The sequence below is a fragment of the Monodelphis domestica genome, chromosome 6 (genome assembly GCF_027887165.1).
Source record: "Monodelphis domestica isolate mMonDom1 chromosome 6, mMonDom1.pri, whole genome shotgun sequence".
Classification (NCBI taxonomy): domain Eukaryota; kingdom Metazoa; phylum Chordata; class Mammalia; order Didelphimorphia; family Didelphidae; genus Monodelphis; species Monodelphis domestica.
In genome coordinates, this window is record NC_077232.1 from 5,390,741 (window position 1) to 5,415,765 (window position 25,025).

General features: G+C 51.7%; 1 protein-coding gene across 4 annotated transcripts in view; it reads left to right on the forward strand.

The window, feature by feature from the left end:
- KMT5B (lysine methyltransferase 5B) overlaps positions 1 to 22,290 on the forward strand; it is a 51,551-nt gene extending 29,261 nt beyond the window's left edge. For 3 of the 4 annotated variants that reach the window (XM_001362441.4, XM_007505651.3, XM_007505652.3), the window contains 9 exons: positions 184 to 331; positions 7,068 to 7,136; positions 12,346 to 12,511; positions 12,812 to 12,921; positions 13,087 to 13,253; positions 13,467 to 13,486; positions 13,583 to 13,719; positions 15,482 to 15,678; positions 18,156 to 22,290. In XM_001362441.4, coding sequence (XP_001362478.2) covers positions 184 to 331; positions 7,068 to 7,136; positions 12,346 to 12,511; positions 12,812 to 12,921; positions 13,087 to 13,253; positions 13,467 to 13,486; positions 13,583 to 13,719; positions 15,482 to 15,678; positions 18,156 to 19,690 — 2,549 coding nt within the window. In that variant the 3' untranslated portion in view covers positions 19,691 to 22,290. The other variant, XM_007505653.3, reaches the window with a different exon arrangement.
- The last annotated feature ends 2,735 nt before the right edge of the window (positions 22,291 to 25,025 follow it).

Below are 25,025 nucleotides of genomic sequence, written 5' to 3' on the forward strand. Positions count from 1 at the left end.
TGGCATATTTCTCAGGCTCTGGCAGACCAAAATGCCAGTGCTCAAAGGATGGGGGCCCCCAGGTACCAGAAGGTTATCTGTGTGCCTGAGCACTTATTGATTAGAGCAAGGAATTACTGATTTAGTGAAGTAGTTCCCCAGCAGCCAGAAGTGAGTAATCTCGGCACTTTTCTCTTTTTCTAGGTAGTGGCACTTCAGGGTTCGAGGGACAGAGTCGCTATGTACCTTCTTCTGGGATGTCTGCCAAGGAGCTGTGTGAGAATGATGACCTAGCCACCAGTTTGGTGCTTGATCCCTACCTGGGATTTCAGACCCACAAAATGAACACTAGGTAACTTGCTTGTCTTTATCCCAAAGGGAAACAAGGAAACTGTTGATTTTCAGAAACCAGAAGGTAAACGGAAAGAGCTGACTTTAGGGCAACGGGGGACTTGGAAGCAGGAGAATCTGAAACTCAGAAATGCCTGATTGTCTACCCTGTCCCAGCCCCAAGGTGGGGCAGCTTGCTGAGCCTTGGGTGGAGGAAGAGCCCATACCGCTCCCTAGGGAAGCTGGACATACCAAGAGGGAAGGTGGAGTGTCCCTCTGGCTGCCTTACTGCTCTGGGAGCTCTTCCAAAAGGTTACATGAGAATCGGGGTTTTCTTCAGGCCAACAACAGCAATGAAGCCCAGTCGTCGATCTGCTTAGCCGATCCATGAGGGCTAGAGTGTTCCTTGTCCAGTTGGGTCCTTAGGACATACAGCTCCCTTGAATCTCTGGGCAGATGACTCAGCCCCTTCTGTGCACATAGAAGACAGCAGAACAGCAGATGTAGGGGAATGGCAGGTGCACCTCAAGGGAAGAGGGGGCTCCTGGTTACTAGGGGTTCTGGGGAGAAGCATCAAATGGGAATGGCCTGATGCATTGGACAAGTAGGGGAGCCAGGAGAGGGGAAAGATAAGATGATGAATTGGACCTGAGATTGAATTTGGAATGATTACAAGGGTAAGGTGGGTGGGTGTGGAAGCATCCAGCTGGCAGTGGGGTCGAGTCAGTGTTGGCAAGGTGGTAGGTAACCTGCCAAAAAATGATTGTTGAAGCCAGGAAAGTAGATGAATTAATAACTGGCATCCAGTATTCTATAGCTTCTAGCATACACTATAGGGGGCAACTAGATTGCTCCGTGGATGGAGAGCCAGACCAGGATATAGGAGGTCCTGGGTTTAGAATTGGCTTCAGACACTTCCTGGCTTTGTGATCCTGAGCAAAGACTTATCAGGTCTCTAAAAACCCTTTGGAGAACTTGAAAAGAAGTTTAAAAAAACCCCGTGATAACGACCATTGCCCAGCCCTTATTACCTTACTCATTTTTTTGCCTGAGAATCAGTACACGGTATTGATTCCAAGATAGAAGATATGAGTTTAAAATAAATATATAAAATTAAAGTACATGGTGGCCTGCTCCATGGTTGCTGCACAGGGAACTACAGAGCCAGGAAATGTCAGAGCTGGGGGCCCTAAACCCAGGCTTGACCCTCTCATCCAGTCCTCATTGTACAGCATCAGAGCAGGATCTCTCGGGCTAAGCCTTGGGGCAAGTTGTTCCCAGAGAGCATGACCAAGGAGGCAGGAGGAAAACTGGGGCAATATAATGTCCAGAGTTTTTCTAGAAGGGGTATGAGGTCAGCAGTGGCTGACAACAAAGGGAGAAGAAGAACTGAGAGATGGCAGTGATGGTGGAATTTATAGAGATTAAAATGGTAACGGACTGAAGAGTTGCATGAGCCACAGAGGGCTTCATGGGAGTGGAAAAACAAAAACAAAAAAAACACACACAACATTTAAAAGAAATTTTTTGGTGAAAGGGAATCATCATGGTGGTGATTTCAGTCTAGTGAAGGTGCAGATGGGGAGACATGTATTCAGAGGTAGGATGAAATGGACAATCTGCATGTCCTGTGGAACTTGTTGGGATGGACTGTTTGCCTGAGTCAGAGAAGTCGGCTTTGAAGTGTAGTTCTATGATCACTCCTGGATCCTAGCCCCATTGATGATAGACATCAACTTCAAGACACCATGGACTCCTCCTAACTCCTCCAAATGATGAAGTGGGGAAAGGGCATTCCCACATGTCTCTAAAGTCAAATGAATCAAAAGAGCCTGACTGTGTTAAACAAGAAATCAGAATGTGGTTCAAGGTATAAAAGTAATCTCTGTGCAAGTTAACAGAGAGGGGGGAATCTGGAACTACAGTAACCTGCTCACTCCCACATGGCAGCAGAGTGCCTAAGGTAGTAGAGTCTAGAGCAGGGGACCTGCCCATGCCAGGCCATTTGGCAGGGACAGGGAAACAGCAGAATGGGTACCAGCTCAGCCAACAAAACAGTGAGGGAACTGGTAGTATAGGGAACTGAATATAGCTGGACAAAAACAGCTGCAAACCCCTCCCAGAGCAAGCCAATAGGGCCACCTCCTTAACAGACACATCACAAGAAACAAGAGTATCTGGTCCTACCCAAGTAATAGAGAAGAATACTCTTCAAGCTTGGAGTAGTGCTCCTAGGAGCAGAGAAGAACCTCAACAGCTAGATAAGGTAACAGGGTGTTGGGGGGAGAGACAACTAGAAAAATGAGCAAGAGACCAGAAAAAAAAAAAAAACCCTGACCTTTGAAAGTTACCTTAGTGATAGAGAAGACCAAAATACAAACTCAGAAGAGGGTAACAAGGCCAAAAAAAAGAAACTTGTGAAATTTCAAAAGAATCCCTGGAAGAAGATTGAAAAAAAAAGTTAAAAAATAAGAGAACTGACAGAAAAATTCAACTGCTGGAGAAAAAATTCATTGAAGAAATCAACTTCCTAAAAACTAGCATAAGCCAAAAGGAAAGTGAGGCACCAAAAATATGTTGAAGAAAACAACTTCCTGAGGAATGAAATAAACTAAATGGAAATGGAGTAAAAGAAAACCAAAACACTGAAATAACTCTTTAAAAGAATAGGATTGGCCAAATAGAAAACGGTAATACAAAAATTCAAGGAAGAAAATAGCTTCCTAAAAATTAGAATTGAACAGATAGGAGCTAGGGAAACCATAAGACATGAAATGATAAGACAAAATCCCCAAAATGAAAAAATAGCAGAAAATCTAAAATACCTAAATGGAAAAAAATATTGACCTGGAAAATATATCCAGGAAAGATCATTTAAATCATCAGAACACTTGAAAGCCATGATCAAAAAGAGTTTAGACACCATAATACAAAAAATCATCAGGGAAAACTGCCCTGATATTCTTAAACAAGAGAGAAAAATAGATATTGAGCAAATCCACTGATCGGCTCCTGAAGGAGACCTCAAAATAAAATACTCCAGGACTATTATAGCCAAATTCCAGAAGTCCCAGGAAAGTACTACAAGCTACCAGAAGGAAACAATTCCAATATTGAGAAGCCACAGTAAGGATTACATAGGACTTAGCAACTTCTACAATTAAAGAACCAGAAGTCATGGAATATGATATTTGAAAAGCAAAGGGTCTAGAACTACAGCTTAGCATTGTATGCCAAGTAAAATTGAGCATAATCCTCCAGGGGGTAAAATTGATGTTCAGTGATAGAGGAATTTCAAATTTTCCTGACCAAAAAACCAGAGCTGAAAAGTAAGTTCAACATTCAAGAGAAGCTTAAAAAGGTAAATGAAAACTTAAGGATTTTGGTACGGTTAAATTGAGTACATTCACACCTGGGAAGATAATAATTGAAATAATTAAGATACCTATGATTCTTGGAAAAGTATGGAAGATACCTAAAGTTCTGTGATACTTAAGAATTTTATCACTACTAGAACAATGGAAAGGAGTATGCATAGAAAGAAGAAAGGGAGCTAAATAAGATGGGCTGATACCAAAAGGGGGGGGGATAGGAAAGAGGAACACCTGGGGAGAAGAGAAAATGGAAGATAGAAGAAGCAGGTAAACCACCTCATTAAAAGAAGCATAGTGGCAATACAGGGAGAAGACGGGGGGATGGCTATGATTGAACCTTACTCTCATTGGAACTAGTTCAGAGTGAGAATAACATCTATACTCGGTTATAGAAAACTGCATTACCCTATAGCCATTGTGGTGAAACTAGGGCACATGTGCCAGACAGGTACACTTGCTATCACCAGCCAGAGTTAGTTACTAGACAGACAGAAGGACTTGGGCCAAGATGCTCCATTCCTCCTTTCCACTGTGCCTGAGGACATTTTTCACATCACTCACTCCTCTGCCCTGCAGCCCAATGGGAGCTCTTCCTCCCTGCCCTGTCTGGAGTAAGGTGGGGAAGTGGCAGCACAGCATATGGTCTCTAAAGGGGTCACCATCACTGCCCTGTAGGGAAATAGGAGGATAGGGAGGATGGAGGTTGGACAAAAAGGAAGGTAAATCTAGGGAACCAGTCATTGAAAATAAAGCATCTATGAACAAGGAAAGGCCAAAAGAAGAGAGAGGAAAATAAACAGGGAGAAAATAAGATAGAAGGAAACACACAATATTAATAACTGTGAATGTGAATGGGATAAACTCACCCATAAAACAGAAAAGGATAGCAGATTTAAAAACCAGAATGCCACAATATGCTGTCTATGAGAAACATGTTTGAAGCAGAGAGTCAAACTTAGAGTAAAAATAAAAGGCTAGAGCAGAATCGACTATCCTCAGCTAAAGTAGGGGTAGTAATCATGATCTCATACAAAACAAAAGTAAAAATCGATCTAATAAAAAAAATAAGGAAATTACATTATTATAAAAGGCACTATAGAAAATGAAACAATATCAATGTTAAGCATATATGCACCAAATGGCATAGCAAATAGATTTCTAAAGAGAAAGCTTTAAAGAAAGAGAGAATAAAATGTTACGACCTCAACCTTCCCCTCTTAGAAGTAGATAAATCCACCAACGAAAGTGAACAGCAAGAAATAGAAATGGGAATTCTATTCAAAATAACTAGTCGCTATAAGGTAGCTGGGGGTATGCCTGCTAGAGGTGGTCTCTGATAGTCTTGGGGAGGAGAAAACAGTGGCGCGTCGGGCTACCCTGTCAGTAGGGTCGCCACTAGGCACCAGTGGCCCTCCCTCCCTTCTGGTGGTGCCAGAACCTTCCATCAGCAATGACAGCTTGTATATCCCGCATCCTGAGTAAGCCTCACAGGTACAAAGAAGAGAACCAGTTAATAATAGATCACAGTCGCTCTGTTTTTGAGACCTTCTATGTCTAAAACACCCTACAGTGATAAGCAAATGGAGCATCCCGGCATCATCTCTCTTGCTGGGACTGCAGAAGCACAGAAGGCCCATCCGTTTCCCAAGAGGATGCTCCTGAAAAGTTGTCTGGGAAGTGGCATTGCTTCAGGGAGCCCCTTCCCTGGGACCTCCCAGGCTAGTGAGAAGCATCATTCCCACCGAAGAAGGCAGCGTGGGGTGGAGAGCAGAAGAAGCGCCGCTATCAGTCCAGCTTGGGAGCGTGCAAAGCCTCCGTAGGCATAGGCCAAGATTTCTGGGCACAGGAGTTGCGTTAGTGCATTCTGCCATTATCCCTCTTTTTGTTAGCCAGTCGGCCTCTTGCCCCTTGTTTTTATTGATGTATTTTAAACTCTTATCTTCTGTATTAGAACCAGTACTGTGTATCAGTTCTAAAGCCAAAGAATAGCAAGGGCTCAGCCATTGGGCTTAAGTGACTTGCCCAGGATCATATGGCTAGAAAGTGTCTTAGGCTAACTTTGAACCCAGGACCTCCTGTCTCTATCCATGGCGCCACCCAGCTGCCCTCTTTAAATGCTAAATCATTGGGGTTCACAGCGTCACCAGTTGTGATTCTTACTGAATCTAACTTGAGTCCCTAGTTAGCTTTTGGCAACACGGGGGTCACTTCACAAGTGAGCTTCGGTCCTGTTCGTCATTGGGGGAACGGGGATTTGAACAGCAGATTTTCTTACCATGGCACCCTGGGGGGATGTCGACTGACTTACAGTCTGAAATTGTATAAGATGACGGAGTGAGACCAGGCAGAGACCCATACGCCCTTCATTTAGAGATGAGGGTGTAGGCCTGGAGCCCTAAGGTGCCTCCTCTCCAGGCTGCAGAGAGCAAGAGGGGGAGCAGCTCTTGGACCCCAAGACCTCCCTCCCTCTCTCCATTGTACCCCCATTGAGAATGCTATCCCAGGGAGACACGGATAAACCACTTGGGCTTTTAGCAGGTGACATTACATGTCTGTAGTCAGCCTAGGGCCAGATGGTGGGGCTGGGGGGGTACAGAGGGAGGGAGGTATCCCGGAGGACCCCAGAACCCCTCCAGGAAGGGGTGCCTTTGTCCGGTGCCGGTTGGGCTTCTGGATGCTCAGGACAGCCAAGCGCAGCAGGATGACCAGGCATACCAAGCGATGGCCAGCTGTATAGACTTCGCCCCCCTTTTGTAAAGAAAGGTCTCCTGGGCCCACCTGTTCAGGAGGCCAGAAATCACACAGAACCCCAAAACCTAGAGCTCTTGGGACGGGCCAGGGCAGCCTTTGAGGCAGGATTTGAACTCGGCTTGTCTGCCTCTAACACTTGCTGTCGGACCTTGGGCACGTCCCTATCCCTCGTAGGCCCTCCGCGCCTCCTCTTGCCTCGTCCTCCGTGAGATGAGGGAGTTGGCCAGGAGATGAAGCTCCCTTCCCGCTCCAAGGCCGTGAGCTCGCTCATTTGGAGATGAGGGGCCGGCCCGTCGGAGCCAAGTGGCTGCCAGGCGGGCAGGCGCAGCTCAACGCCATGCGGAGTTCAAGCTAGTCAAGATGCCTTAAGCTGCCCCCCGTGCGAGCGGTGCTTCGGCTCAGTCCTGGGCTTCCCATGGACCCGGGCGACCGGAATAGGGGAAAGGACGTCATTAGCCACGCTTGCATTTAACTGGAAGACCTGCGGGGGGCGGGGGGGCTGCTTGTGCTTCCCCACCCTCTTGCGTGGCTGGGGGGGTCCGGTCCTGGGAGTGGGCAGCGTCGGCGCTGTGTTTCTGGCTCTTGGGGCTCCTCTCCGTTTCTCACGGTTGCTCTTTGTTTTTGCATCTCCAGCGCCTTCCCTTGGAGGAGCTCCAGGCATTTTACCAAACCTGACAGCTGCCCTCATACGCACTCCGTGAGGTAGGTAGAGCCCAGGCGCCTTTCCTGCAGTGACAGGGCGTCCCCGGCTTCCCAGTGACGTGCCACCCTGTTAGGACGCCCTGTTTCCAGCAGGGCCCGGCTGGCTTTGCGTGAACCACTGTGCCGGGTCTGGGCCCTCAGCGGCTGGCGAGTGACGCGGGTTCAGGTCTCGGCCAGGTGGGTTTGGGGGCGCTTTTCTTTGGGGGCCCAGAGCGGAAGGGTTCGCTCCAGTACGTCTTGCCCAGCCCCAGGCAAGCCCCTCCCCTGGCAGGGACGGGTTCACCAAAGGCAGTAACCCGTTCTCCGGTTCTTTGGTGGCTTCCCTTTTGAGAGCCTCCATGTCAGTGTCTTTCTGCCCTCTGAGTTTCCCTCTTGGTCTCTTCTCTGCTCTCCTGATTGCCTTTGGTGGTCACTCACGGCCGGCCAGCAGCTCGCCCCACTGCCCTCCCGATCAAATGGCGGGAGACGCTGGGCGGCTGCCTCTGGGGAAGGCTGTGCGATGGATCGCAGCCTTTCTTCCTGCCTGTAAATGAGCGACGCGGTTTTGGTTGGTCACGCCAGACTTATACCAGGGTTGGAAAGCCAAAGCATTCTACGTAGGGTGAAATAGCAGAGTTTTCCCTCAGTTTAGACCCTTTGCTTGGTCTAGGCTACTCCTCGTCCCCAAGCCTTGAACGCCTCCTTGTGCATTTGCAGAGCAGCGACCCTAGCTGCGTTGGTCTGCGTGTTCTTCTCGCCGGCTTTCCACGCTGCTGCATGTGCAGACCTCATGCCAGCTCATCGTCAGAGACCACCCTAACGACTAGTGCACGCGAATCCTTCCCCGCCGGGGGCGTGCTCTCGTTGCCCTGAGATCTGGCCCCTTGGACACTGTTGGCCCCGCACATATTTCTCCCTGCACTCTCCGGGCCGGGAGAAGCCCCACGCCAGGAAGCACAAGCTTCTGACTAGTCTCTCCCGGAGCGGCTGCTGGCGGTCACGATTGAGAATAGGCCGCCTTTAGAAAAAGCGCTGTCCACTGAATTCAGTTCTTGCTCCAGCCTTCTTCCCGGCTGCCTTTTCTTGTGGGAGAGCTGCTGTTGGCTGCCCACCAGGAGGGACTGGATCGGGGTCTCCCTGTCCTGTGGCCCCCCCCACGGCTCCTCCTTTGGAGGCGCTGATTCCTAAACGTGCCCGTCTAACCTTGCTGCTTTCTCCAAATTTCCTGTTCCATTCAGTTAGAAAACTTAGATCACATCTTTGTCTTATTGCTTCATCCAGTCCTCTCCTTAGGATATCATCCCTGTATTCTTTGGCCACAAAGACAGCAAAATGACAAGATTTTCCTACTTTTGTCCTCACTCGGGTGTCCCAGCATCAGTTTTCATGAGTAGATTCCGTGTCGTACTGCCGGATTTTCTACTGCTCACTTTCCCCGATTATAGAAATTTGCTCTGAAAGGAAAAGGAGAGACATTTTATAGGCAGGTCAAGACTTACTTGTCCCCTTCGAGGGCACAGAGTGACCTGGCGTACACCGTTAGAGGAGACAAACGCCCTTAACTCTATTTGATTCCAGGCACAAGTCATACGTGACAGCCAGTTACATAGCAAAGATCCACATTATTGAGAGCGTTTCAGGAGCCAGGCTCGGGCTTAAGCAGGTAAGGCGATCTCCTCGTGAGAAAACTTAGGCCAGAGGCCGCCCTCGGCCTTTCCCATCCCCCTGTAGCCTTCTCGGGCTGCGGCACGTGCCATTGGCTCCTTGCCTGGTAGGGTATGGCTGAATAACTCTTCAACAACCAACCAAACTCAAGCACTGAATTACAGTCCCGAGAGTTTTGACCTCAAAAGTAAGATTTCACGAGGCAGCACGAGGGCGTTTCCTCCTCCTCCCTAAGTTACCCGGCACGTCCCTTTCCTTCTGAATGAAAACGAACCATCCCGAGGTCTCACACGTTGACTCACCCGCGTGCATTCAGGCTGCATCTTCAAATCGCCCCGCACGCTGCCATCGTTCTTTGTGAGCAGCAGCCAGAAAACTCACTCGTTTAGTGACCCTCGAAACAAGGAGGGAGAGGAGATCGCGTAGGATCCTGTGAGCCTGCCTGATAGAGTCTCGGGACCTCGTGGAGGAATATAGGTATTAGAGTCTCTGCAACTTTTTCCTCAAACAATGAGTTATCCATTTTAAAACAAAACCGGCCCTATTCAAAGTTGTTTTCGGATATCTTTTTTATCCCATCCTTTTAACAGCTCAATTTGTAATCTGTCAGCATTCAGATTTTTTGAAAGAAGTTGTGGGGACAGTCAGGAGGCTCCATGGTTTGAGGGCCCGGTCTAGAGATGAGAGATTCTGGGTTCAAATGTGGCCTCAGATGCTTCCTAGCTGTGTGATCCTGGGCAAGTCACTTTACCCCCTTGCCAAGCTCTTACCGCTCTTCTACCTCAGAACTGATCATTAGTGTCAATTCTAAGACAAAGTTGTTTTTAGAATAGGATTTCTAATACAAAAATTTCCCCAATTTTACAATAGAAGAGAATTTAGAACATAATAACATGCTCCAGATCACATTTTGAAACATGAAACAAAACTTATTACCAGTAGATAATACCAATTAAGCTTCATTTCCAGATTATCTTACCTAAAACCCAGTTGTTCCACCCTAGCCAGACCACTCTCTCCAGTAGACATTTATCACATCATATGGTCAAAGAAGCAGGAGCAATAGTTAACCTTTATATGTAGTGCTTCCTGTGTGCCAGGAACTGTGCTAAGCACTTGACAATCCCTTGAGCATTTCGATCCTCCTAACAGCTCATAAAGCTGAGAGATGAGGACCCTTAGGAGGGGAATTGTGGCTTCCTTGCCATTGGGAGTCCTTCTTGGTTTAAATTGCTCTTCTTATTCCTTAATTAAAAGTTAGCCATTTTTAAGTTGCTCCCTGATTTGAACAAGTTTTTCTCTTATCCTAGGCACGAAAGGGTTCATAAGAGACAGCAATTTAAATATTGAATAAATGAAAAATGCAAACTGTATACCTATTCTTTTCCCTTCACTCTGGCATTACTTTCAAACTAACTGCTTTTCTTTGTTACATTAAGACAATAGATCTATCCATCTTTAGGAGAAAAGTGATCCGATTTTTACTTTTTACTCCTAAAACTTTTAAAGAATTTAATCCTTATTTTTCCTTCAAACAAATTGGGGGGGGGTGCGTACCAGAGTGGTTCTCCCAAACTCACTGGGCTGTTCGGCTCCCACTAAGTGGCCTATCAGGTCAAAGAGAAGGGGATAGCGCTTTTCTGAAATCTGAAAATGATTCATCGGCAACCTCGTTAATGATTAACCCCCCCCCCCTCCCTCATCTCCAAGCCGCTACGGTCTACTGTGATATTTTTAGCACCTAGCATCATTCATCCTGATGGGCACAAATTCCTCTGAACCAGGAAAAAAGGCTCCTTTCTTTGATTCTCTGACTTACACGCCGTAATCCCAACAAGGCCAGGGCTGAGATGACAGAGAAAACTCTCGCAGCTTGGTTTGTTTTCTAACCCAATCTTCCTGTGATGACTGCAGCTTTCCAGCAGCCCTTCCGACTGGCTGACACACCTTTCACAGAAGTAGAATCCACAAACCCTAAACAGCACAAGGAAAAGGGGTTTGTGTGTCTTACCAAGAAATAAAAACAGACAAAATAAGAGGACAGAAGCTCCTTCTGCACTCCTCATCTTGTGCTGGAAGCAATTCCACATCCTTTCGTTTGCCACCAAATTTGGGGCCCGTTTGGATCTTTATGCGTCATTGGAGAGCTCCCTCGGTCCCCCGCACTCCGCTAGAAGGACGTCCCTCGGAGCGTGTCTGCTTAACGGGTACTCCTCCCCGGCCTCCTGGCAGAAGCCGGTATTGGACTACCACCAGAGTCTGTTGTTCCCTTGAAGGGTCATTTTCCCAGCAGGATGAGCATGAACCTTCCGCGGCACTGTTAGGGTCAACCTCAGAAGAAAGGGACCTCCCGGGGGGGGGGGGGGCATTCCTCCATGAAGAAGCCCCCCAGGGAAAAGTCCGGAGCCCCCCCCTGGAGTTCCCGAAGCCTGACTTGACCTGGCCGGGGTGGGTGAATTCCAAGCATATCCATTTGTTGGGCAAGGAGCGCCATTTGTTGAACCCATCTGGAGCCGGCTTCTGCAGGGCGAGGCAGGCTTTGGGCCATTAAAAGGAAACAAGAGGCCATAAGCCAGATGAGGAGATTAGGCGGGCATCTCGCTTGGACCTGGAGTGGAAGCCAGCCACGGCGGGCACGCTGGGTTCCTCCCTGGGTCCCACGTCCCCCCCTGGGAGCCGAGCACCGGCCTGTCCGGCCTCCCTCTCCGTGCCCGTTACAGTTCCTGCTCCAGCCCTCTTAGATCCTCCTGTGACTACACGGCAAATCTCGCTGCTGCAGCACCCACGGCCAGGGGGAGGCACTGCTATCCCCGTTTTACAGATGAGGAAGCAGGCAAATAGGTTAAGCAACTCGCCCAAGGCTGGATTTGAATCCAGGTCTTCTCCACTCCCAGCCTGGCACCGCGAGCTGCCGACTCGGGGAGAGGCTGCCGGGGGTGGGGTTCCTCCGTCACCTGTTGGGCTTGAAGGATGGGACTTGGGTTTCTTCGATCTTTGGGGTTCTCTGGCAGACACGTATCACCCCATGGAGACAAAGGATCCAGTCAGGGATCCCTGACCTCTGAGCTGGCTGGCCTTCCCCGCAGGGAACACCCTCCCCTCCCCCAGAGACCCTGGCCGCCGGGGCTGCAGAAGGTGGGGAGCCCCCCCTCCCCCAGCGGTCATTCCTCCCTGGAGGGAGGCCCGCATGGGGGGGGGGGCTTGCCCCCGCCAGGCATTTCCTTTGGGCCCCTGGCGCCCAGGACTGGCCCTACCCCGTGTGGCCGCTAGAGGGCGAGCTGCCTCCCTCCTCTCCAGGACCTTTGTTTCTTGGGGGTCATTCCCAGCTTTGGGACTTTTCAGGGCCACCTCTTGGCCTCTCCTCGCCTGAGGGGGCGGAAAACTGGCATATAATTGGGAAATACCTAGTGAAATTAGTGAAGGAGTTTGTTTTGAATGCACCAGAGGAAGCCAGATGAGGAAATCCAAGCCGCCCATGGGGGCCGGGCTGGGGGCGGGGCCTGACTTGGAAGGCCAGAGGGTGGCCCCTCGTGCTGAAGCCTTTGGGGTCCGTTTGTTTTCCCAGATTCCGACCTATTAAAGGAAGGCAGGAAGAGCTGAAGGAGGTGATCGAACGCTTTAAAAAAGACGAGCACTTGGAGAAGGCCTTCAAATGCCTGACGTCAGGCGAATGGGCCCGGCACTATTTTCTTAACAAGAATAAAACGCAAGAGCGGTTGTTCAAAGAACATGTACGTATCCTCTTGGGGGGTCTCCCCCTCTTTGGGGGGCTGGGGGGGAGGGGCAAGCCTGGCTTCCAGCGCAGGACCCTCCCCTGCATTTGACCGCAGCAGCTGCTGAAGTCGGTCCAGTGGGGGGGGGGGGAAGGTGTGTGGCCGGAGGCGGCCAGAGGGAGGAGGCCCGTCCCGCGCGCTGGGCCTGGCGTGACGGATCTCCCTCGTCCGTCCGCACAGAACCCGAGGCCTCCCGTGTCTGGGGACGAGGCCGCGCACTGCAGACTTAGCCCAAAACTCTTCTCGCCCCTCTTTTAGGTATTTATTTATTTGCGAATGTTTGCAACTGACAGTGGATTTGAAATCCTGCCCTGCAACAGATACTCGTCGGAGCAGAATGGAGCCAAGATCGTGGCCACGAAAGAGTGGTAACTACGAGCCCTCCGAGGGGCTGCCTGTGCCCGGGAGGGGGCTAGAAACGGCCCCGGGGCAAGCGGGGAGGGGGTCTCCGACAGCAGCCCAGCAGAGTGGACAAGCACGAGGCGCCGGCAAACAAGGCCTTCACGGCCGTCCTTTTCGCCTGTTTCCCACAGGAAGCGGAATGACAAAATCGAGTTGCTGGTGGGCTGCATTGCTGAACTCTCGGAGATAGAGGAGAACATGCTGCTTCGGCACGGAGAGAACGACTTCAGCGTCATGTACTCCACCAGGAAGAACTGCGCCCAGCTCTGGCTCGGCCCGGCGGCCTTTATAAACCATGGTAAGAGGCTAGGCCGGGCCCTCCGGGAAGGCGGCCTCCAGTTAGACCAAGCCCCAGCCCGCCCCAGTCGCCCGCCCCGCCACTGACCCCCTCCGCCCTGGCGCGAGCCGCGAGCCTCGGCACACTTTGAAAGCTTATTTCAGGCTTCTGTGATTATTCGTGTTTCAGATCTTATCAGCACTTAATTGACTTTATCTTTTGGACATTTTTCAGATTGCAGACCTAACTGTAAGGTAGGTATCGTTCGGAAAAGCCCAGTCTGAGTGGAGGCCTGGCCTGGTGCGCGAGACCTTCGCTCACGAGGCCGAATCCGGCTGCTTCTTTTACAGTTTGTTTCAACTGGCCGGGACACGGCCTGCGTGAAAGCCCTGAGGGACATCGAGCCCGGAGAAGAGATCTCTTGTTACTATGGAGACGGGTTTTTTGGAGAAAACAACGAGTACTGCGAGTGTTACACTTGTGAAAGGTACGCGGCCCGGCAGCCCCGAGGACGCGCGCCCTCTGTCCGTCCTCCCTTGCCTCCTCTCCACTTGGTCTCCCCACCTCTCTCCTGTCTCTGGCTCTGGCGAGCCCTGGGGGGCAGCCCCCAGACGAGAGCCCCCCAGCTCCATCCTGAGGCGGCCATCCAGCCTGGCCCCCCAAGTCCGGCACGCCTTCCCGTTAGAGAACTCTCAGAGAGTTTTAGTTTGCTCCTTCGCAATTCCACCCGACCTGTGGAACCCTCCCATTGAGGACGCGGCTGGGTCTGTCTCGTGGGGGCCTTACGGAGCTAAGCGTGACCCCAGCCTTCCTGCTAAGGAAAAAGCCGTTCCGGGGGGAGTTTCCACCATGTCCCCCTCCCCCGAGCCAGGTTGGAAGGCTGGGGGGGCAGCAGAGGGGCACCATTGCCAGAGCCCCAAGCCTACTGCTGCTCTTCTGTCTTAGACGTGATACTGAGGTGGAAGACAAGAGTTTTTGAGAGAAAGACAGAGATTTGGGGACCAAACGCTTGGCAGAGTGTGCGTCTTCTGTGCCTAGCTGGATTCAGTCGATTGGGCCTCTGTAGTTGCCTGTCAAGGCCAGATACCACCGTGTCTAGAGGCCTAGGTTTAGAGTCGGGAAGACCCGAGTTCAAATCCTGCCTCAGCCACCTGCTAGCTCTGTGACCCTAGGTGAATCATATGACCTCTGACTCCCTCCATTTCCTCGTCTGTAGAACGAGGTTACCTTTATCAAGGAAGAGTCCCTGGTCTCAGCAGGGCCTCCGGTAACCCAGGCCTTCCTTGGTGTAGAGATGAACCCAGAGCCAGAATTCTGTGTCACTGAGCCTTTTACAGACTGCCAGAGAAAGCTCTTGTTCCCAATGGGGCTCCCTTGCCATTCTGGGGTCCTGGGCCCCTCGTCCGTGTCGTGCTACATGCATGCGGTACAGTTCAGATGTAATGTGGGGAGCCCATCCCCCAGAAACACACTGGTGTGCAAAGCTCCAGGTTTGAATCCGTGCTCCAGGCCCATCCCTAGCAGGTCTAGGGTGTGGGGCTGGACAGAGGGCCCCAAGCCCCCCCAAGGGGGTGCCTTTGTCCGGGGCTGGGTTCTAGCGTGCTGATTGGGCATCTGGATGCTCAGGACAGACGAGCAGGTGACCGATGACCATTTGTAAGGGAAAACCTCCACAAATTACACAGAGCCCTTAGGAAAGGCCGGGGCGGCCTTTGAGGTAGGATTTGAACCCAGCTCATCTGCCTTGAATACTTTCTGTTCGGGTCCCTAGTCTGCTCTGCCTCCTCATGCCTCATCCTCTGTGAATGAGAATCTGAGCCTGGAAGACCAAGTCCCCTTCCGGCTCCGAGTCTGGTATCTCTGCGGCTCTTCCCACGGCTTCCTCCTCCATGCTGCGTTCCACCCACCTACCACAGCACCCTGAGCATGCCCACTCAGACCCCCCTGATGGCAGGCTCAGTGGCTCTGGGATAGGCAGGAAAGGCTCCTGGGTGGCCCGGCCCCTCCCAGGCCTTCGCTGGGCTGTTTCTGGGCCCCGGAGTGTCCTCTCGTGCCCCCCCACCCCCTCCCCTGGCTCACTTTCTGTGGACACAGAGATGTCTTGGGGGAAGATGGGGGAGCCCTGGGGCCCTGCCATGAGAAGCGGCCAGTGGCCGAGTCACCCACAGATGCTTCTTTCAATCACGGGGGCTTCTTGGAGGTGGTGGGTCTGGGCCCCCTCCCCACCGGCGTGTCATGCTCTCTTGCAGGCGGGGCACTGGTGCTTTTAAGTCGAGAGTGGGCCTGCCCGCGCCCGCTCCTGTCATCAACAGCAAATATGGGCTGAGAGAGACCGACAAGCGCTTAAACAGGCTCAAAAAGCTGGGCGACAGCAGCAAGAACTCCGATAGCCAGTCCGTCAGCTCCAACACGGATGCAGACACCACTCAGGAAAAAACCGACGCAAGTAAGTGCGGGCCGGCCGGACCCTTAGCAGAGCATGCCGGGGATGGGGGTGTCCTGTGAGGGCCCCGGGGTGGGCTGGCAGAACTCTCTCGGTCCCCCTAGAGGCCTGTCAGGAGGGAGTGGGGCTGCTGCCCATGTTCCCCTCCCCGTGGGGGGCTCAGTCACTTGGGAACCCCCCCATGTAGAGGGCAGGCACCTGTCAGGGCTGTGGGCTCATCTCCGGCTTCCGATCGAGTGATGGGAGCGCTCTTGGCGTCCCTGGTTTCTCTTCTCACAGCAGGACCACAAGTGAACTGACAGGGCCATCCAGGAGGCTCAGTGGATCAAGAGCCCGGCCTGGAGAAAGGGGGGAGGTCCTGGGTTCCAATTGGGCCTCAGATGCTTCCTCGCTGTGGGACCCTGGGCGAGTCACTTCACTCCCATGGCCAGGCCCTTACCGCTGTCCTACCTTGGGACCAGGACACAGGATGGATTCTAAGACGGAAGGCAATGGAGGCCTGAAAAAGAGAGACCCCGAGAAAGGGAAAGAGATAAGGAGGGCCAGAGGGGGGCTTCCAGTGACCCCCTCCACTATTGGGGTTACCCCCCCAGAGAATGAGAGTGTCAGCCATTTGCCGACAAGCAGAGCCGCAGGGCCAGAGCCCTTGACGACAAGCCACGTGGGAGGGGCGCTGCCAGGGACTCGCATGGATGTGCTGCATGTTCCCGGAGCGCTGCCACGGCCCGTGTCATCACAAGGACGATGTGCGCGTCCCCCCCTGCAGCCAGAGGGCAGGCGCCAGGGGCCGGCCGAGGGACAGTCTAAGAGAAGGGAGCAACGGAGGATGGGACAGGGTAGGCCCCGGCCAGCATGCTGGGGTGTGACGGAGCCAAAGGGGACCCCAAAGGAAAAACAAGAGACTGACCAAGCCTCCGAGAAGCACAGCGAGCGAGCGGGCAAGCAGCGGGCCTCTTGTCCGTGGCCTCTCCCCCCGAGGCTCTCCACATTTGTCGTGTCCAGCCTGGCTCCGCCCAGGCGTCCTCCTGCTGTCTGAGGCCAGTGCAGGTGTCCAGGGTGGGCCTGGCTTTTTGGAAGGACGTTCCGGCGCTCCTGTTGGCATCGTCCCAAACGTGCATTGTCCCCTTCCAAGACTCTGGGTGCCTGTCCCGCGCCCGGGGCCTTCCAGCACGCCGACCCCTGCCACTGGCGTGTGCATACACTAACGAGGACCTCTGCCCAAGCTGCCCGTCACCTGACTTTGGAGGCTCTTCTGGGCCCAGATTGGAGGAGGCAGCTGGCCATCAGTCTGTGCCCCTTTGAAGTCCCCCAAGTGAGCATCCAGACTGGAGGACCCGTCTGCGCTGGGTCCACAGCCAGTCCGCAAGAGGCTTAGTAAGCGGCTGCTCTGATGGGCCGGCCCTGGGGACCCAGGCCAGGCTCGGAGGAGAGGAAGCGGGGAACGGGAGGACTTAGGCGCGTGCCATGAGGGGGGCTGGGGGTAGAGAGCGGCTCTCCCAGGGATAGGGTGAGCTGGGAACTTGTGAGGAGATGCTGGAGGACAGACGTGTGCTAGGCCGAGCTCCCATCGGGCGAGCGTCCCTGCCATCTGAGGTCACGCGGCCGGATGCAGCAGATGGGGTGGGGGCATCTGAGGGCTCCCAGAGGGGGTGCAGCCTGTGGGAGAGGAGATGGGGGGGTCATCAGGAAGTGTGGAGCCTCCGCGAGACGGGGAGTCAGGGTGGAGGAGGGCGAAAGGTCCAGAGACGAGGACGGCACGAGTCTGTGATGTATGTGGGCATCCTCTTCTGCCGTGGCCGGCTCCAAGCTTTCATTCCTACGCGTTGCTCCTGAGTCCAAGTTCTGCCTGGCCCTCCGCCTTCCCCATCCTCAGGGGACCTGACTGCACCCATGTTTCAGTTCTGTCTTTTCTGGGGCCAGTGACCTCAAAAGAGGGGGGCCTGGCCATTCAGACTGACCTTGCTGGCCGACTGCCCACTCAGAGCTGTCCGACTGGAGCTCGGTTCCTTTTGGGAATAAGCCATAGACCAGCAACAGCCATTACCTGGATGATTCACTCAAACTCAATACTATTGCACTAAGCAAGCTTTCGTGAGGAAGTGCAACTTTTTCCCTATTTCCTCTTTCTCCTGTTTAGAAATGTCCTGAGATGTGGAAAAATGGAGGGTAAGAATTCTAATTGTTTCATTTGAGGCTGACATTAGGATGCGGTTTTTAAAAGACTGAGAGTGAAATCGAAGTTCCTAGTGGTGAGAGCTGTTTTAGCCATGGAGGAGTTTTCCCTCAAAAAGTAATAGATGCTCCATAAATGGAAATATTTATAAGCAAATCTGTACAAAGAAAATCCATGTCGCCCAACTCCTGCCATCCAGAAACTGGCCAGAGATGACCCTTTTCCCCTCTCTGCTTGGCCTTTGGTCTGTTTGTCAGAACCATCGCGTGGCCTGCACTTTCCCTGATTCTGTTGTTTTTCTTTACAGCTTCCAACAGGAAATCATCTGTTGGCGTAAAGAAGAGTAGCAAGAACCGATCGTTAGCACGGCCGTCGTCGTCGTCGGTGTCCCGGATACCAGCGTCCTCTGACACTACCTCATCCAAACTCACTCCTATCCACAATCCCAGGGTACCAAAGAAACTGAAAAGGCCTGCCATCAAGCCTTTACTTTCCAAGATAAAGCTAAGAAACCAGTGCAAAAGGCCGGAGCAGAAGGGCACCTCGAGGAAGCTCCAGGTGGGCAACCTGGTCCTCAAAGAGCCCAAAGTGGTTCTCTACAAAAACCTGCCCATCAAAAAGGACAAGACAGCCGAGGGACCAGCGAGTGCCACAGCGGCCAGCGGGTGCCTGACCCGCCATGCCGCCCGAGAACACCGGCAGGGGCCTGTGAACGGGGCCACCGAGCAGGATGGGGGGTCTGCCTACATCACTCGGAGGTCAGTGAGGACGAGAACCAATTGGAAGGAGACCTCTGAGCCGGCCCTCGAACCAAACCTGTCAGGCAACTCTCCGAGCACCTGGATGGGCACGGGCCCTGGCACAGACACGGACACCGTGGAGCCGCCCGTTGGCCATGCAGTGCGTGACCAGGAAAAGGCTCATGAAGCCACATCCCCAAAAGGGGAGGGGAGGGCCCCAAAGGATGACATAAGCGTGGCCAAAAAGAAATCGCGACAAGGAAAACTTTTGAAACAGTTTGCAAAAGCAGAGGAGCCCATCTCGGTCCTGGATGCTCCTGAGGGTGATGAAGCGGTGCCCGACCTCATCAGCTCTCACTCTGACCACGGAGAGTCCAGGGACAGAGTGGACGGGCCAGCTAGCCGCCAGGACTGCGTCCCTGCCGCCACGGGGGGTTGTTCTGTGGGGACCCCTGAGCATTTCAAAACAAAAGACAACTTTAGAACTGCAAAAAGCAAAAAAAAACGTCGCATCACGAGGTACGATGCCCAGCTAATCCTAGAGAACAGCTCTGGGATCCCCAAATTGACTCTGCGGAGACGCCACGATAGCAGCAGTAAGGCCCACGACCAAGACAGCGACGGCATGAACGCTTCCAAAATCAGCATCAAGCTAAGCAAAGACCACGACAAAGACAACAGCCTGTACGTGGCCAAGCTCAACAACGGGTTTAACTCAGGGTCAGGCGGCGGCAGCGCCACCAAATTAAAGATTCAGCTCAAACGTGAGGAGGAGAGCCGGGGCCCCTACGCAGAGGAGCTCCGTGGCGACAACGGGCTCTGCTGCCAGGAGACCCTGTCCCTCCTGGAGTCGAGGATGGACATGGACGACTACAGCCAGTACGAGGAGGAGAGCGCCGAGGAGTCGTCCTCTTCAGAGGAAGATGACAACGACGAGGACGACGAGGACGACGAGGACGAGGACTACGAAGATGAGTTCGAGGACGACTTCATCCCTCTTCCTCCGGCCAAGCGGCTCAGGCTCATCGTAGGCAAAGACTCGATTGACATCGACATTTCCTCGAGGAGGAGAGAAGACCAGTCTCTGAGGCTCAACGCCTAAGCCATGGCTGGGCTCAACTATCCCCAGGATCCGCGTCAGAGAAATATGAGTAATTCCAGTCTCAATGATTCCTCACCTGAAAGACCCGAGGGCAGCACTTCCTGTATTCCTTGATCAGCTTAATATTGTAGAGAGTGTACAGCAAACGGACTCTTCCTACGCCTGACTGGCGCCATTTTTATTGTACTTTTTAAATAGCCTTCTGATGTGCAATTCTAAGGTCAAGGGGATGCCCTGTTGTAAAATAAAGGCTCGAGCAAAATTGTACAGAGAGATAGAGCAACTTTCCATGCAGGACAGTGAAAACAATGATGTGGCTACACAATGATTTTTAACAAAACTTAAGAGCATTCGTGGGCTCTTTAATATCGACTAAACCGTAATTTAAAAAATCACCGTAGTAGCATATTAACGTTTTCTAGTACATGTGACTATCACCAGCAATGACCTACGGCTTTTTGATTTACTTGCTAGATGTTTCCCCCTTGGAGTTTTGTCCGTTTTACACTGTACGCTGTCCCGGATGTACTCTTTGTGGCCTTTGTCATAGTAGCAAACTGTTGGTTGGAAGTCAAATTGATTTCTTTAAAAAAAAAGTACAATTACAAAGGTGTTGAGAGTTTGCTAACTTTTTAGTACATTATATGTACGAGGGTAGCAGTATGCAGAACGGAAGTTTGGATATATGGTGTATTTATTGCTTGTTATGTAAATTAAACACCTTGTATTTAACACTTTTCAATACTTTTAGATAAAATTGTTCTTTGCAAGAATGATTGGTGCTTATTTTTTCAAAAATTTGCTGTGAAACAATGTGGTGACACCAGGCAACATTTACCCCATGACCCACAGCTCATCATTCGGTTCTTCATCGTTTTCTGTTGCACTTGTAAAATGCTACAAGGAATATAAAGAAATCTATTCACTTTAACTTATAATAGTTTATGAAATAAAAACCTGAGTCACAGCTTTTGTTCTGTGGTGCCCTATAAAATGTTTGTCTTGGAGATTCAATGTAAAGGACTGAAAACACTGTACATGTTGTAAATATTTGTGTGTTGTGAGAAATTTTTGTCATAAGACATTAAAAGAACTTACCAGGAAGGTTTCTATACATTCATGCCAATGACATAGGCCAACAAGGTTCCCGCCTGCCCCCTCGGAGGCCCGCGCCAGCGGGCACTCCTACCTCCTGTTGCTCACAGCCAAGAGGAGAACTGGGTAAAGCACTTTGAGGAGAGGGAAGATGAATTCGAAGTAATATAATGAACAAAGCAACTTTGGTCACAACTTTGGTGTTGATGCCAGACTCTTGTATCATTTTTATGGATTATTTTATAAATCATTGAACTCAGAGTTTGAAAACCAACGAAGGGCTGTTGTGGCAGCTGGTGTTCGTCAGAACAATGGCTCTCATGGCTCCCTTCTGGCCGTGTCTAGAGAGTAGAACCCAGGCCTGGCAGAAGTAGGAAGGGATAGGCCCAAGCTAGGAGAGCCAATAGCTATCTGTCTACCTGGATAGATGTGGTCCAGCTCCATCCTTAAATGGAAATGCCAGGGGGTAGCCAGCCTTGCCACCCGCCATTTTGGTTTCTTTAGCCTCTTCATTCACCCAGGAGTTAGTTCCCTAATCTTGTCTTCTCTGTTGACTGCACACTTTAGCCCTTCCCACGTTCATTGAGAAGCCATCCGCCTTGTCCCCACTTGGTGGGTGTAGATTTCTTAGGCTGCCATGTCATAGTCTTTCTACAAGGGGTTTCAGCCCCTCTGGACTTTAATCCTTAGAGCATCCCTATTTAAGAAAGCTAGGATATCCAGGGAGGCAAAGTCCTATTCCCAGAGGGAAGTCTAGACTCCAGGGCTCGGAATCATGTCCTGTCCTTTAAATCGCTAGTTCTTCATGTTGGGGTCTGGGGCATTGGGGGATCCGAGTCGGGGAGGGGAGAGGACTAGCCTGGGCTGGTTCTTTGCATTCTTGGGGCCACCTTTCCGTGGGTTCTAGCTTTCATTGTAAAGTAATAAAGATCTTTAATTACATTTCTCATTCTTGCTTTTTAAGTTGAGATTTCTTTTTTCTTATTTATTTTGTCAATCTCTTTTGAGACTTGTCCCTTTGGTCTCATGCCATTGATACCCTGATGGAAAAATCTGTCATCGCTTGTTGCCCCTCAGAGGTTGTTCTGCACAGGCATTTGGAAGCCACTGGCCATGCCATCTCAAGAGCACTCTCACCTTGGGGGGATAGCGAGAGCCGTGGGTGGGGGCCGAATGTGTGAGGACAGAACTCTTGGCTTGAGCTTATGCAATGATGGGTAAAAATTCGCTGACATTGTGAGAGCTTAGGAGATAATCATAGAAATCTATGTAAAGTATTCCATTTTAAATCATTTTTCAAATGACTGTTTAAATTGTTTGAGTTGTAATACTTTTGAGATACTCTGTATTCCTTGTACTGAAAGAATGCAAAAAGGACTTTTTCAGCATTTGAGGTAAGTTCTTTACAATTCATTCAAAGAAACAAAACATTTTTTTACAAATATTTTGTACATGCACTTGCAGTATTGAGGTTAATCATTTTAATAAATTCAAAAATGAAAACATTCTTGCCAGTGTATAGTGTATATGATAGAAAAAGGATGCAAACACTGAAGCTTCTAGGTTTGGGCTGAGAGCACTCCGATTCACATGGCAGCCAGGCCACGTATTTAATCTCCCTGGCCCTGTGCCATCCTCTGCACGATGAGAGGGCTTGGACTTGCTGATCTGGTCGTGTTCTCCCACCCCTCTATTCCAACTTCAGGATTTGCTGGTGCGGGGTGGGAGCTATGTGGGCGAAGGAGGCCTGGGGTCCGAGGGGGTAGGAGGAGGAGGATGCTGAGGCAGGAAGGTCCCTGTGGCATCTCTTAAAGAGTGCTTGGCATGGGGCGAGCTGGGTGGCCTTGCCACCCCGATGACACCATGATTGCTGTCACGTTCCTGCCTGGACCTGCTCAGCCCTTGGTTTCTGTTCTTGTTCGCTGGCAAGCCCTTGGACTTCAGAGTCGGGGTCTTGGCTCTGCCTTTTGCAGATGCGCTCTGAGCCACTTTCCACCTCTCGTCTGGTGATGCCATCTCAGGCAAGGTAGCAAAGGGAGTTTGAGTATGTGCCAGCCCTGCCCTGCCCTCCCTCCCTCTCTGCTCTAAAGTAGTGATAATGTTGTTTTGTTTTGTCTTCAACCAGGTGCCACCTGTTCTCTGAACACTGCCGAGGCCATAGCCCGGTTTGATGTTGACAATCGCCGGCATGTCTGCCCCCTCCTTTGCAGCATCCCGTTAACCCCTATGTATAGGCTTCGATTAACCCAGGGAACTTGTGCCCTTCTCCCACCTAGTGCCAGGAGTGGTTGACTGCCATCGCCAAGGTGGTCCAAGGCTGGAGGCTTTGACCTCAGGTCTGGCTCCTTGCCAAGGAGCCCTGCTCTCCCCACCCCAAGTGCCTGCAGCAGGGATGATGTGAGGAATCGGGACAAGGGCACCTGGAAGATGGACCCATATGTCCTGTGGCAGGAGCAGGAAATGATGGGGATTTTCCAGCCAGAACGCTTCCTGACCTCATCGCTTTTTGCCTCCTACCTCAGCCAGGTTTCAAGTCCTGCCTTTGGCCCGAGTTGTGCACCTAGGGGTAAGTCGTCACCTTTTTGAACATTGGTACAAAATGGGGCTCGTGGCTGACCTCCCCCCCCCCCCCCCCGAGTGGTTGTGCCACTCCAGAGCCCATCTCGGCAAACTTAATGGTGACAGATAAAATAAAGGGATACCTCTGGGGTTCCTTGGCTAATGAGCATATTGGGGGGCACTGCTAGAGGCCTATTTTCAGTGGGAGAATTAGCTGGATCCACTCCCACAATGCTGGTACTGCCTTTGGGCTCTTCCTTTGAGAATCCATGCCCGTGTGCAGAGCATCTATGTCTACCCTATCCCATCCCCTAAAGACCATGTCAGGCAATCTCCCAGTATATTGGTTCCTTTTACCACCCATGGGTCCCGGAGCTGTCCCCTTCCTGATTCTTCATGCCATCCCTGTGGCAGGCACTAGCACTGCAGATGGGGCTCTCAGGCAGGACGCTGCTCGGGTTGGCACTCCGTCCCTCCCCTTTCAACCTCGTTACATCACAAGGAATGTTCCTGAAAAGCCGAGAGCCAATCAGATTTTGATATCAAATTCTGTTTTCTCATAGGATGTGGGCTTCAGATCTAGCCCATTTTACAAATAAGGAAACACCCAGAAAGGGAAGGGACTCTTCCAAGCCAGTGTAGCTAGTAAGTAGATCCAGAACTTCAACTCGTGTCCTCTGGCTCCAAAGCCAATGGTATCTGCTCCATTAAGGCGCCTCTTTACGGTTGTCTGACACTGGCCATCTCGAGGTGCAGGAACTTAATTGGCTTTGGGTTTGTACCATCTCTGAGGCCTCAGGGAAGCAGCCCTTCTCACCTGCAGGCCTGATCTCCCAGAAGGCTGTTCTCCCAGCAGGGCAGCCCAGCTCTGTTCAGCAAGGGTCTTCAGGGAGCTTGGGGGTGAGGGTGGGGTGAAGGGGTTGTCCCCAGCTCAGCTTTCCCTCCCTCCCCTGGCCCCCAAGCTGACTGACTTTAGCTTGATGACTTCCCACTTGATCTCGGGATGAAAGCTGATCTGGTATCCGTGGAGTACCTCTTGGATGTGATCACTGCTCCTAGCTGTGGCTGCGGAGCAGGGGCTGTGAGGCCACAGGGAGGAGTGAGAGGAGCCTGGAGGAATCCTCCAGCTACTGGGAGCCCAGGGTCAGATAACTTCCCAGCTGGACAGGGAAGGCAGGTCAGAGAGATGGGAGGTCCCCTTATTTCTTGGACAGCGCCAGCAGCCACAAAAGCTCTGGCTGCCCCATGTGTTTGAGCCTTGCCAAACTTGGAGAAGCCCCGTCCAGTCCCCCTGAGACCTGTCCCTGGGGCCAGAGAAGAGTGGGGAGGATTCCCGGGATCCTGAAGCTCCTCCAATCAGCCACATTTCTTCTGGACTCGGATGGAGCTGTCGGCAAAGGATAGACTTTGTGGCCCTATCCTGATGCCTGGCACCTAAGTGTTTGTTAATTGGCTGAGCAAACACTCTTGAGCTTTGCTTTGGAGGGTCCATGGCCTCAAGCACAGGGCTCGGCCTTGGGAGGACTGATGCCGGAAGCCCTCGGGAGTAACCTGTCTCCAGCCCCAGTGGCAAAGGGCCACCCCATTCCCCTTCATGGGGCGGCCTCTGGGTGGCTCTGCCAAAGCTGTCCATAAAATCTTATAGCCTAAGGCTAGCAACAAGTCACCCAAGGGGCAGGGG